The 13,235-nt window shown below is 32.0% G+C and overlaps 1 protein-coding gene across 1 annotated transcript; it reads left to right on the forward strand.

Moving 5' to 3' along the window:
* Window positions 1-540: 540 nt before the first annotated feature.
* LOC106681057 (protein decapentaplegic) lies at window positions 541-10,000 on the forward strand. Its single transcript, XM_014421187.3, has 3 exons — window positions 541-687; window positions 3,983-4,242; window positions 8,778-10,000. Exons 2-3 carry the CDS (start codon window positions 3,990-3,992, stop codon window positions 9,530-9,532), a joined length of 1,008 nt encoding a protein of 335 aa, XP_014276673.1. The 5' UTR covers window positions 541-687; window positions 3,983-3,989; the 3' UTR covers window positions 9,533-10,000.
* The last annotated feature ends 3,235 nt before the right edge of the window (window positions 10,001-13,235 follow it).

A 13,235-nucleotide genomic window follows, 5' to 3' on the forward strand; every position in this document is an offset into this window, starting at 1 on the left:
ATTAAATGTTTTTATTCGTTTATTTATCGGATCGGACGTACTTATTTAAAAAATTTGTACCGCTACAACCGGTGGAGGATTCAGTACTTTTTAAGGAAGTAGAGTTACGGTTGCGCAAGGAAGTGATTCGGTCAGAATCACCGCCAGATTTTACCCAATTAAGAAGACCCACAGGGTTGACTCACGGCTACAGTGTAGCATAAAAAAATTTTCTGCCCCACCAGATTCGAAACCGGGTCCTTACCACGCCGCCACAACGATCCCTAATTCAACTTAACTCAGTCATAAATATTTTCTATCACTCAGGAATGATAACGATTGTCATTATTTTTGTCAGTCAAGAAATAAAAATGAATGTGTATATTTGTACAGTAACAATCCATGGAACCGCGGGTCATGTTGCGCTGACGCAAGACCCCACACCTTGCGCTGCCTCGCCCCAATGGCGCACATAATTTATCCCGAAGAGAATAACGTGGAGGGGATCTCCTATAGAGGGGAGGTGGTGGGGTTAGCATTTTGGCAAGGGCTGTAGTCCTCCAAGAAAGGCAGCTCCTGCAGGACACAGCATCTCCCGAACCGGTTCTTCCAAGGATATGTCTGCCCGCTCAGACTGCAGGGCGTCCTAGCCGCTATCTCCATATAGTCTGGAGAGTAATGATAGGATACGCAACTTTCATTTTAAAGGTAATCAATTAATTTCATTCTTTATCTCAACCTTTACCTATAAAATATGTCCTTAAACATAAGAATACAAACCAAGAATTCCTAGATATTAAATATTGATAGAATATAAAGAGAATGTGAAACACGAACTCGATACGAATTAATGCGTGTGCTTAGGACTGTATAAAAAATAATATGTTTTTATTGAAAATATATAATTATACCATATTATTAAACAATTAAAAAATATATCATTTTTAAATAAATTAATTCACGATAAAGACAGTCTTACTAGGATATAACGTAACTGTAGGTGCGATTATATAATTAAATATATATTTTTAACTACAATTTAATGTTCTTAAACTTATATATCAATTATTTTATTTTTGTATTACATCGATTATATTTTTATTTATACAATCATATTTCTAATTATTTTTTTATATATTTCTTATTTTTGTTAGTGTTTTATTTTATCGGTAAAAATTTTTTGTTTCTCTTTTTTGTGTGTATAATATGTGAATCAATACTTCAAGCACTATGGTTATTGCCCTTAATTGTATAATTATTCTTCAATAAAAAAATTTTAGTATTTCTAATAAATCTAATAAATCATTAATTTAGATAACGGAGAAAAAAAAGCACATAACTAAGATCGTGAGGAATTTAAAAAAATTACACTTTTTTAATTACTACAACTGTAAAAATATGAATAATTCGTAAGTTTAATAATATAGTTGATTTTTTAAAATTTGTAATCCCTAATATATGGATATAAAATCGATTCTTTTCATTATCAAATGATTTATTTAGTCACTAAACATAGCAAGTAAAAAAATCGATAAATGTTACTATTTAAAATTTTTTTTTTAGAAATCAATTACTATGATTTTAATAACAACATTATTCCTTTTTAAAATAGAAATTTTCAAAAAATTCTTTCAAAACTCTTCAAAGACTGCCTTAAAAAATTTTTGTGAATCGAAAAACTTCAATTTGAAATAAATGATAGATATTGTGATAAATGTTTTATACATTTAAATTTTTTTTTTTTAATCTGTATTTTACCTTGAACCCTAAGTAATAATAATTTAGTCACAACATTATGCCTTTTAAAAATAGAAACTTTCTTAAAATTCTTTAAAAAATATAAAATCGGCCTTAAAAACAATTTTTGTGGAGACCAGAAATTTAATTTACAATAAATCTTAGATAACTGTGTTTTTATGACGATAAATATATCAGCCATGTCTGGCTTTTACAAACAAAAATAAATAAATAATTTTTTAGTTCTTTTATTTCTATATTTTATTATATCTGCGGCAGTGGGTACTATTAATTGGGTAAAAATCTGGTTATCAAGCATGATTCTGATTAAATCACCCCTTGCACAACCTCCCTGCAGCCCTGACCCTTTCTGGATTGTAGTGTTACAGAGTCAATTTCTTTATAAACAATTAAATTGGATATTATTATTGTGTATATTTGAATAGTAATATTTTATCAATTATAATAAAATGTATCCATACAGTCTCAACTTGAAGATATCTATTACTTTACAACTTCAATTTCGTTTTTATTATTAAAATATTTTTAAAAATATTATGAATTATAAAACTTTATTATACTTATTTCCAGGTATTAATTTATATCCCTTTTTCACTTATTTATGTTTTAACAACATACGACCGACGTTTCGGGCTCACCAGTTTTACAAATAAAAATATTTCTATCAAAAATTTACAATTAACATATAGTTACAATCAACAATTTAATAATAAGATAAAGACAAAATAAGAAGAATTACGAAGACATTTTGGCTCAATCTCAAGATACATTTTAGATTTTTAAATGGGCATAAATTGATGAAGTGATGTATATATATTTTAATATTGAATTTTTGTTTGTAAATGAGTATAAAAAAAATTGTATTGAGGTGGGATATAAACTTTATGGATTGGGAATATTTTTATTTGTAGCATTGGATAATGGGCAGAGGAGTCCGAAACGTTGTTCAAATGTTAAAAGAATTGAATTGAAAACGGGTGTGAATTGATTCCTGAAAATAAATATAATAAATTGTAATAATGAGAAGATAGTTGATCCTGGGTAATATGGTTGGGGGTGCGGTCAGAGAATAACACAAATATTTAATAGTGCCAACGTTTCGGCCAGAATTTTTAACCTTCATCAGGGTTTCTTGGAGGAGATCGCAAATCCAAGTCACTTAGATCTCATAATATAATAAATAGCAGAAAGAAACAATTATTATTATTGTATATAAATATATTATGTATATTACTATTTATATAATATATATATACAATAATAAAGTTTTAGGAAATAAACCAATTGGAACTAATTTTTAAGAGTACAACTAATTATTTATATTTAAGTTATGAATTATAAATTATTCTTAAATAAATTATAATTATCTTAATTTAGATATCACGGCTAAAACATAAATTATTAAAATGTTGCGGACTATTCTGCCTTTGTCAAATACAACGTAATCAATTTAGCCTATAATACAAAATTGTATTTATTTATGAATTTATTATTTGTTTATACAAATTGAAAGGCATTGTTCTAGGATGTATTTATGAATCAGTTGCATATATCTTTTTTTTTTCTAGTAAATATAAATATAAAAATTAAAATAAATATAGATTTATTTTTAAATTTATTTTTCTGATATAGTTATCAGATATTAGTATTATAAAAGAGGGACTAAGAAGGCCGATGCGTTGGATCTTGTAGCAGACAGCTTGGCCTCTCTCCCCTCTACAGTTATGTAAACTGGATCCTTCAAGAGATCTCTTCCATCTCGGCAAACAGCATGATAACATTTACATGACACTCATTTACGTATATAGGATAATAAAAAAAAAGGAGATTGTCTCAAAGGAATATTCCTTAAGGAAAATCGTTACTGTATTTTGGTGTAGTCCGTTCCGAATATACTTCGCACATTCTCTTTCTACGTAAAACCATTTGATTTATTCATCATGTATTTTGATATTTTTATCATATTTTAATATGTTTTTTGGGCAATAGGATAACATGGGTTTCTTTAAACATTGTGGAGTATGTTCCTTCTCAATAATCGATAATAAACTTCATGTCCCCTCAGAGGAGAGAGGGGAGGAAACAACCGAGTGCGAAGGGTTATATAGGAGGTCTTGATGGGCCAAGTAAGAAATAAAGAATTAAAAAAAAAAAGAAGATAATCTATGCATGCTGTTTCCAAGGAGATGCTTCACCTTGTTTAGTCGTTAATAGTGCTCTAATAGAATTATATAATTGTTTTTAGAGAGGTGATGCTTATCATCATCATGATCATCATGACCGTGGGAGGAAGCCAGGTTGAGGCCGGTCCCGAAGGGGGGCTCCTCCGGGTGCTGGGACTGCAGCGGCGCCCCCCGCCCCCGCCCCCGGACGTCCAGATCCCCCCGGAGCTACTCCAGCTCTACCACCAACAGCAGGATCCCGACGCTCTGGACACCTTGGATCTTCCTCTTCCAGGTCGCCACACGAGGTCGGCCAACACCATTAGGAGCTTCACGCCTATAGGTGAGCTTTCATTTTATTTATATTGTGTATATATAGAATGAAGTTAATATGTAAACAACAAACGATTAACCTGGAATCCTCACACGAAACTGAAAAGACAGGAAACTGCACGTCGATTTCGACTATTACAGCACTTACTAGAGGTATTCATGATCTTTGGTTTAACATGGTTAAAGTGTGTTAAATGGAAAAACTCATGTTAAATCGAAAAAATTGCCTTCTTTTGCCGTGGTAAAACGAAATAACATTTAACATGGCTGAGAGTCTGTTACTTGATCTGTTAAGTGGAGAATGACGTCACACAATAGACCAGTTGAGATCGCCGCCATTTTTGTTGTTGTGACAGCTCAGTTCTTTCGTGTGTTTGTGGTATTCACATCCCTGCTATTAAACCAGAATGGATAATTTTAATGATACATTTGAGAAAAAAAAACAGTAAAAAAAAACAATGTAATTTCATTCTACTATCTGAAAATTTGAAACGCTCGCCAGATAAAAATCTCACTATATGAACCATGTAATTATTCTTAGAGGACATATGTCCCAGAATAATGTTATTTTTTCATTTCATTTCATAAGCTAAACTTTCACACAAATTCCACTTTTCACTCACTCTAGGCATGTTGTAATTAATTACTTAAATCAAAACTGAAGTAAACAATAACATGAGAGTCTGGAAGGAAGGTTATAAACATAAAGGCTTATACAACAAGTTGCTGAGAAAATCCGCTAGGGGCTCTAACGTTTAACATGACTTCAAATAGGGCTGCTCACAATCTTATAGTTATAACATTTAACATGGTAAAACATTTAACATTTAACACAACATCATGAATACCCCTATTAAACAAACGGTCTAAACTTCTAATCTATTACAAAGACTGATCTACATGACTGTAATAAGGCCAATCTGGACATATGGAGTTGAGCTTTGGGCTCCACTAAACCTTCGAATTCCTCTCGTATTCTATCCTTACTATCCAAAATCCTTCGTAACATCCTCAATGCTCCTTACTTTGTCTCAAATAAAATCATCCACAAAGACCTTAATGTAACCGATCTCACTCCTTCTATTATAAACTCTCTAACCACTCAAACCCCTTAGTTTCTAATCCTGCATCCTCTTACATTCCTGACAATCCTCCAAGACGCCTGAAAAGAAGATGGCCTCGAGATCTTCTCCTTTAGAAATGTTTTTGGAGTTCTATCAATGGGTAGATTCGACGAATATAAATTTAGTTTGAGGAATAAAACAATTTATCACTGGATAATCGGATGGTCTTGGCTTTTCCCAATGCATAAGATGTCTGAATTATTCCTTTTTTTCTCCTTTAATTAATCATAAAATTCTTCCTTTCCATTCATTATTATTCCTAACGATCATAACCGTTTAAAAAATCTCATAGTTAACGATAATAATTAAAAATTAATAATAATCAAAATCTATAATAATCAAAATTTCATTTTTGTAAAACTTTTCTAGTCTGTTCGCATACCATTTTCGAAAACTTTGTAATAATAAGAAATTTTTTAAAATTACAATTTTTTTCCCCTTACTATATATTCCAGTGAAAGTAGAAACGGACTCAGTACATATGACGTACGAAAGTGTGAACAGTTAAAGTCTACTGCACAAGTGCCCAATAAGATAACTTGTTGGTTTTCCAAAAGCAGCCATATGATACGAAGGCTGTTATTTCCAATTTCCTTATCAGATTATGGTTTTTATTCGTGTTCCATATACGCTAGTAAGCCCATTTTAGCAGTGGAATACCAAAAATTCTCGTCTCCAATTAAAAAAAAAATAAATAAAAAAACAAATTACTAAAATGATCAATACAAATATGTATATTCATTATTGATGATTTAATATTTAGTTTTTCTTAGTCGCAGTCCAAAATCCTTCGTAAAATCCTTAATCCTTACTTTGTCACAAATCAAGTCATCCATCAGGACCTCAATGTTCCGTATGTTGCCGCTTTGTCCAGAACCAGATACCATTCCTTCCATGATAAACTTCCCAACCACCCAAATCCACTCGTTTCTAACCCGGCTTCTCCTTCATTACCCTAATAATTCTCCTAGGCGTCTGAAAAGAAGATAGCCTCGAGATCTTCTCCTCTAGAAATGTTATTGGAGTTCTATCAATGGTTAGATTCTCCACATGTTTGTATCATGTCACTATATCACTTACAGCAAATTTACTTGTATATATTTTTATACAATTGTAAATAACAATAAATAAATTATAAAGAATTATATATTAATTATATATATAGTTTTTACTCGTGTTCTATATACGATGTATTGTGTAAACCTATTTTAGCAGTGGAATCGCAAAAACTTTCGTCTCCATTTAAAAAAAAAATTAAATAAAAAACAAAATAATTACTAAAATGATCATATGAAACTATGAATATAAAATATAAATGTGTTAATTGATTTTGTATTTAGTTTGTCTTAGGTCTATAGACGTTTAAAAAAGAATCTTTTAGTCAAAACTTCCCAAATGTAATTTTCCTAATATGAACAAGAGACGTTCTGTAATTTCACTGATATCAACACACAAATAAATTGCCCATGTTTTCTTTTTCCCTCTATGTTTTGTTCTCCTCCGTTGGGATACAAGTTAACCTACTGGCCAATGCAGCGCCATCTGGTGACAGCGTTTAGAACTAATCCACCCTCCTATTTAAATCACGATTTCTTAAGGACTTCTACACATTTGCTAAACAATGACGAATTTGTTCGTACGCAAGCGTTTGGGTGGGTTTTATTTGGATTGTTTTGTTAAGTAGGCCTGAATTTTTTGGTGCAAATTAAAGGGAGCTTGTGCCGCGTCTACACGTTTGTTTTCAGTTTGTATTGTTTTAGAAATGCTGATAAATATTTGTTCTCTCCGTGTTTTAAATAATTAAATAATTTCCGAAACTTTTAAATTCAATAATTTACTCTTGTTTATTTTAAAATTCTATCGATTCGGTGTAAATACGTTGTTTCAAATCGTGTCAATTAACTTTAGCAGTTTATTTTTTATTTAACATAGCACAAATATATTTATAAATAAATTATGTGTCTAGGTAATTTAATTAACAAGTTTCTCATAAAATATTATTATAGTTACGTGGATTTTTGATACTATTTATGAATTCTTGTCATCTGAAACTTACAACTTACATTGCTGATTCATTTCATGAACGTTTCTATTCATTTCATCTACCTTTATTTTGTAAATGAAAAAATAGTAAATCGAATTTAATAGGCGAAAAATTCGAAAGAACAAAACAAGCGCGTCGGTATCAGTGTTACTTGCTTCCTTTGATTATCAAGCATTCGTTCAAGTCCTTGATTTGCGGTAACTAACAAACGTGTAGAATCAGCATTAATAGTAATAACGCCATATTTATAATCACTTTTGATTAACGCGATTTTCTTAACATGTTCCTGATCCTGACCGAACGATATCCAGATATTTCATTCTTCCTCCTAAAAGACATCCTTCAGCTTTGGCGTCATAAGACGAAGCCGAAAGAACTTGCGTCCCTCACTGCGGCTGCGATGGGTGCGTGATAAGACCTGCCGACCAATAACTCTCACTTAATATGACAACTTAGTCGCTGGTGTGATTACTAGGATACTTGGTCGTTCTGTATTTATCTGGACTCAATGATCTAATAATTTTTGAACCATTTACTAAAATGCTTTTATAATAATAAGCAAGTTAAATATTATTCGACAATTCTAAATACTTAGCGTAATTATGAAAACAATAAGAGTAAATAGATTTTATACAAAATATGCGGACTAAATCATAAGGTTTCTTTAAGTGGTTGTTTCACTGCAGTAGACGAAATAGATTATAATCTGTAAGGAATGCGTACAAGTTGGAGTGGAATGATTTTACATGATCATCTCCTGTCAAAACTTGCGTTCTTTCAATGTCAATGCGTTAAAACTGGCAGCTGTTGCTTTAGAAGTATAAATTCCTCTGTAAAAATTAGTAATAAGATATTAATAAAAATATTCAGATTTTAAATTAAATTATTAAACTTTCAATCCATTACAAAAGACTGATCTACATGACTGTTATAAGGCCTATCTGGACATACGAAGTTGAGCTATGGGGCTCCACTATACCATCGAATTCCTCCCGATTCCAATCCTTACAGTACAAAACCTTTGTAAAAGCCTTAATGCTCCTTACTTTTTCACAAATCAAATCATCTATCAGGACCTCAATGTCTCTTATGTTGCCGATTTGGCCAGAGCCAGGATACCAATCCTTCCATGATAAACTTCTCAACCACCCAGACCAACTCGTTTCTAACCTGGCTTTTCCTTCATTACCTAATAATCCCCCTAGGCGTATGAAAAGAAGATGGCCTCGAAATCTTCTCCTTTAGAAATGTTTTTGGAGTTCTATCAATGGGTAGATTCACCACATGTTTGTATCATTACTTGAAGTGTTTATATGTATATAGTTAAATAACAATAAATAAATTATTAATTATTATAATTTCTCATTTATTTTGCAGGCGAAGATGATGATCGAGTCTTGAAGAAATTCAGACTCAATTTCAACGTCAGTGAAGTCTTGGCGTCAGAAACGCCCACATTGGCTGAACTACACCTGTCCGCCTTCGAGGAAGGGCAGCGAGTTCTGGTCCATGATATCGTGCGACCCGGGAAGAAGGGCGGCGAAGGCCCCGTCCTCAGGGTATTGGACTGGAAAAAGGCGTGCAAAAACGGTACCGTCGCGTTGGACGTGACTCCTGCTGTAGAGCGTTGGGCCAGCGGAACCAACTACGGACTCCTGGTAGAGGTGGAAGGCCCCCCGAAGAGAGTCAGGAGGGACCTTCACAATCTGTTCCTCTACTCAGATGACGGGAAATCCGGACCACGAGGACTAGAAGAGCTGCTGTCGCGGAAGAAGCGAGCCGCAGCCCAGGGAAAGAAGCACAGAAGGAAAGATGGAAGAGAGATCTGCAGGCGACATCCTCTCTACGTAAACTTCAAGTCGGTCGGGTGGGACGATTGGATCGTGGCGCCCCCTGGCTACGACGCTTACTACTGCCACGGGGACTGCCCCTTCCCCCTGGCTGACCACTTGAACTCCACGAACCACGCCATCGTCCAGACCTTGGTCCACTCGGTCAACCCCAACGCCGTGCCCAAGGCCTGCTGCGTCCCCACACAGCTCTCGTCCATCTCGATGCTGTACCTCGACGAGGGGAAGGTGGTTCTCAAGAACTACCAGGACATGACGGTGGTGGGCTGTGGTTGCAGATAGTACTAGGCTTACAGGTTTATGTAAATATTGTAAAAATGTATGTACGGTTATGTATGTATGTAAAAATGTATTATATGTAAATGGAATGATTGTATATAGGTTGGAGTAAGGGGAGCGCTGCCTAGTCCTATAAGATATAGAAATTTATTTAAGGTACTTATGTATCTGATTAAATTTTTTATTTTTACAAATTTTATTTTAAAATATTTAAGTTTAAAACATTGATTTTAATTTAAGATCTAAAAAAATTAAATTCTTGAATGGAGAACATTTTGAAAAGTTAAAAACATACCAAACTTCAAGACCTGAAGCTTTTTCATTCATAAAATATGGCTGATTAAATCAGTCCAAAATATCCATTCAAGGATTTCACTCTTTAATTTATAAAACCCATTTTATGTACCTGATGTTTTTATATATGTCTAAATTAATAAATGCCTCAACTCTGTAGTTTTGAAGGGAATTATATCCTTTTTAATTGTTTATTTTTGCCTTCTTCTGAGGATATTTTCCATATTCCAATGTTTACCCCACGGGATAAACGAATATTTATAAGCTTAATTGATAAACTTATATGATAAGGTTTGTTATAACATAAATCAAAACTGGAAGAAGATAGTGGTGGTCAATAAAGGTATTAAAATAGTAAAAGAAAACTATTTATTTGATGAATGGAATATGGTCCGGGAGTGGTAAAAAAAAAACTCAAATAGTAGAATTATACTATATTATTGAGCCAACGTTTCGCCCCACGTTGCAGGGCTTCCTCAGGGCTAAAAAAGATACAAACACATAGTTACAAATGGAAAAAAAAGAGAAAAAAACATAACTATAAAATAACAGGGATATAAAATGTAAAAAAGTAAGATATAATAAGGAAAATTAAAGATTGTAAAAAGTAAATGAAAAGGGTAATAGTAACAGATATATAAGAGAAGAAGTATTAAAGAAAATACAAATAAAGAGATTTAAAAAAAAAAAAAAAAGACAGAATGCATACCTGTTTTGACCGCAGTCAAAAATAAAGTGACCGTTGGTATTGAGAGGAGTGGGGACGGCAGTTATGCCACAATAACGAAAATAATTTATAAAGTAAACATAGTAAAAAGGAATCCACCAAAACTATTTATTGTTAACTAACGTTTCGCACCACTTTTCAAAGCTTCGTCAGGGCTAAATGAAAAATAAGTTATAAATATTGTAAGAAGTGACAGAACGTTAGAATAAATATACAGAGAAAGTAATATATATATATTATTTATAAAAAATAATTATAAGCTAAAGTTAAGGGAGTATAAATATAGTGGATATGAAAATAATAACTAATAAATACAACCAACGGTGATAGAATTGTAAATGAAGAACTAAAGAAATAAATTGTAGAGAATACTTATTAGAGATAGTTGTAGATACGGTAAAGAGGTAAGTGTAAATGATAAAGTTCAGTAACAAGTAAAATTAAAAATAATAATAATAATTTTACCTATTACAGTACTTTACTTTTTCCACATTTACTTCACCTATATATTTACCAATTTCACCTACATCTTTACTATATCTACAACTATTTCTAATAAGTATTTCTCTGCAATTTATTTCTCTGCAGTAGTAATATTGTAATAGTTATTTATCTCAATCTATACTCTGTCACTTTTTACAATGTTTGTTTTCTTGTTTTTCATTTAGCCCTTACGAAGTCCTACTAAGTGGGACGAAACATTAATTAACACCGAATGGCTTTTCAAATTATGAAGATGGTCGGATTCGGTTAAAAGCCCACTTTTTATTTTCAAACGCTTGTTGAGCTTTATCAGGGCTGAAAAGATACAAAAACAACTACAAATATTTTGTAGTATAATAAGATGCAAAAAGGTAAATTAAGGTAGTGTTAAAATTATGTAAATATAAGTAAAAAAAAAATTGTATACAAAAAGAAAGAATAAAAATATTTATAATGTAAATTAGACTAGGATCAGAATATTAAAAAAAGATTAAATTATTAACTATTTGGTTAAAAATGAAAAACAATTTTTCGATATCTTGTGACAGGTATTTATTTTTTAATAAATCAATTAACTGAACGCCTGTTGAACAGATTCGATACTTAGGACTCCATCTTGACAAGAGACTTACTTGGAATCCACACACAAGACTGAAACGACAAGAAACTGCTCGTAGATTCCGATTGCTACAACACTTACTTGACAAACGCTCTAAACTTCTCATTCATTACAAAAAATTAGTATACACTACGTTAATCAGACCAATTTGGACATATGGAATTGAGCTCTGGAGCTCCACCAAACAATCAAATTCCTCCCGCATCCAATCGTTACATTCCAAAATCCTTGATGCTCCTTATTACGTCACACATAAACTCATTTACAAAGACCTTAACATCCCATTCGTTGCAATTTGACCCAAACCAGATATGCGTTTTTTCATTCCAAACTCCTTAACCATCTTAACCCATTAATTCTTATTCTTTCATCCTTAACAATCCCTGATAATCCTCCGAGGCGTCTGAAAAGAAGTTGGCCATGGGACCTTCTAATTTAAATTAATGTTCGAAGTACCACCAATGGGTGGTTCCTTCCCAAGATTTTCAAATGTATATGAAACATACAACATATTTACCTATTGTATTATTTTGTACAGTTGTTAATTACATTAAATAAATAATTAAAATAAAAAAAATAAATCAATTGGTATCCATGTTAAGTATCAACACTCTTTATTATATTATCATTCCTACGTTTCGGCCAATTCGGCTATCCTCAAGGACTAAATACAAATTTCCACCTTACATCCAATTATTTAAGAACGTTCTGCTCAGAAGATTAATTACATAGTTGATAGGGTTAAGTTGATCTAACATTAAAAATTAATAAAATTGTGACAAATTAGGGTGATTTGACTGTTATTAATGACCTTAGGATTGTCCTTGAGGATGGATGGTCCTCGAGTTGCCCGAAACGTAGGAGTGTTGATGATATAATAAAGAGTGTTAAGACTTAACACGGATACTAATTGATTTATTTAAAAATTTACGTGTGTTCGTTTTTAACCCAACATTCTTATCATTGTCTAATTTGTAATATAATATAACTATTTACGTAACTTATTTGTATTCATTTATATCTAAGCTTTTGTCACATATATCTACATAATTTTAACCCCACTTTAATTTATCTTTTTGTATCTTATTATCCTACTATGACAAAATATTTTTAGTTGTTTTGTATCTTGTTAGCCCAGGTAAAGCTCTACAAAGTGGGGCGAAGCGTCGGCGATTAAATAGTTATTAACTATTTTTGTTTGATTTTGACCACACCCCTCACCAGCTTCATAATTTGAAATAATATAATCACTCATTTATATATTTAAATAGTCTTTTATATTATTATGTACCTTTGTTGACCGCCACCCGGAGTATCTTACTAAAATAAATAAAAACTATTATCGATTGCTCAAGATGGTCTGGGGGGGGGGGTGCGGTCTTCAAAGAAAACATGAATAAACAAAAAAATATTTATTATTTTTAATTAATTTATTTATTAAGTTTGAGGTCTTCATCATGGCTATAGAACAAAAGGGATAACAACCATCATTTAAAGAAACATAAAATTGAAAATAAATAGTATACAAACAAATTTGGAACTGTACAAAATATTGAATTGAATAATAAAAAATTGATAATTGA

The sequence above is a fragment of the Halyomorpha halys genome, unplaced genomic scaffold (assembly GCF_000696795.3).
Source record: "Halyomorpha halys isolate HHAL.00 unplaced genomic scaffold, Hhal_1.1 Scaffold19.1, whole genome shotgun sequence".
Taxonomy (NCBI): domain Eukaryota; kingdom Metazoa; phylum Arthropoda; class Insecta; order Hemiptera; family Pentatomidae; genus Halyomorpha; species Halyomorpha halys.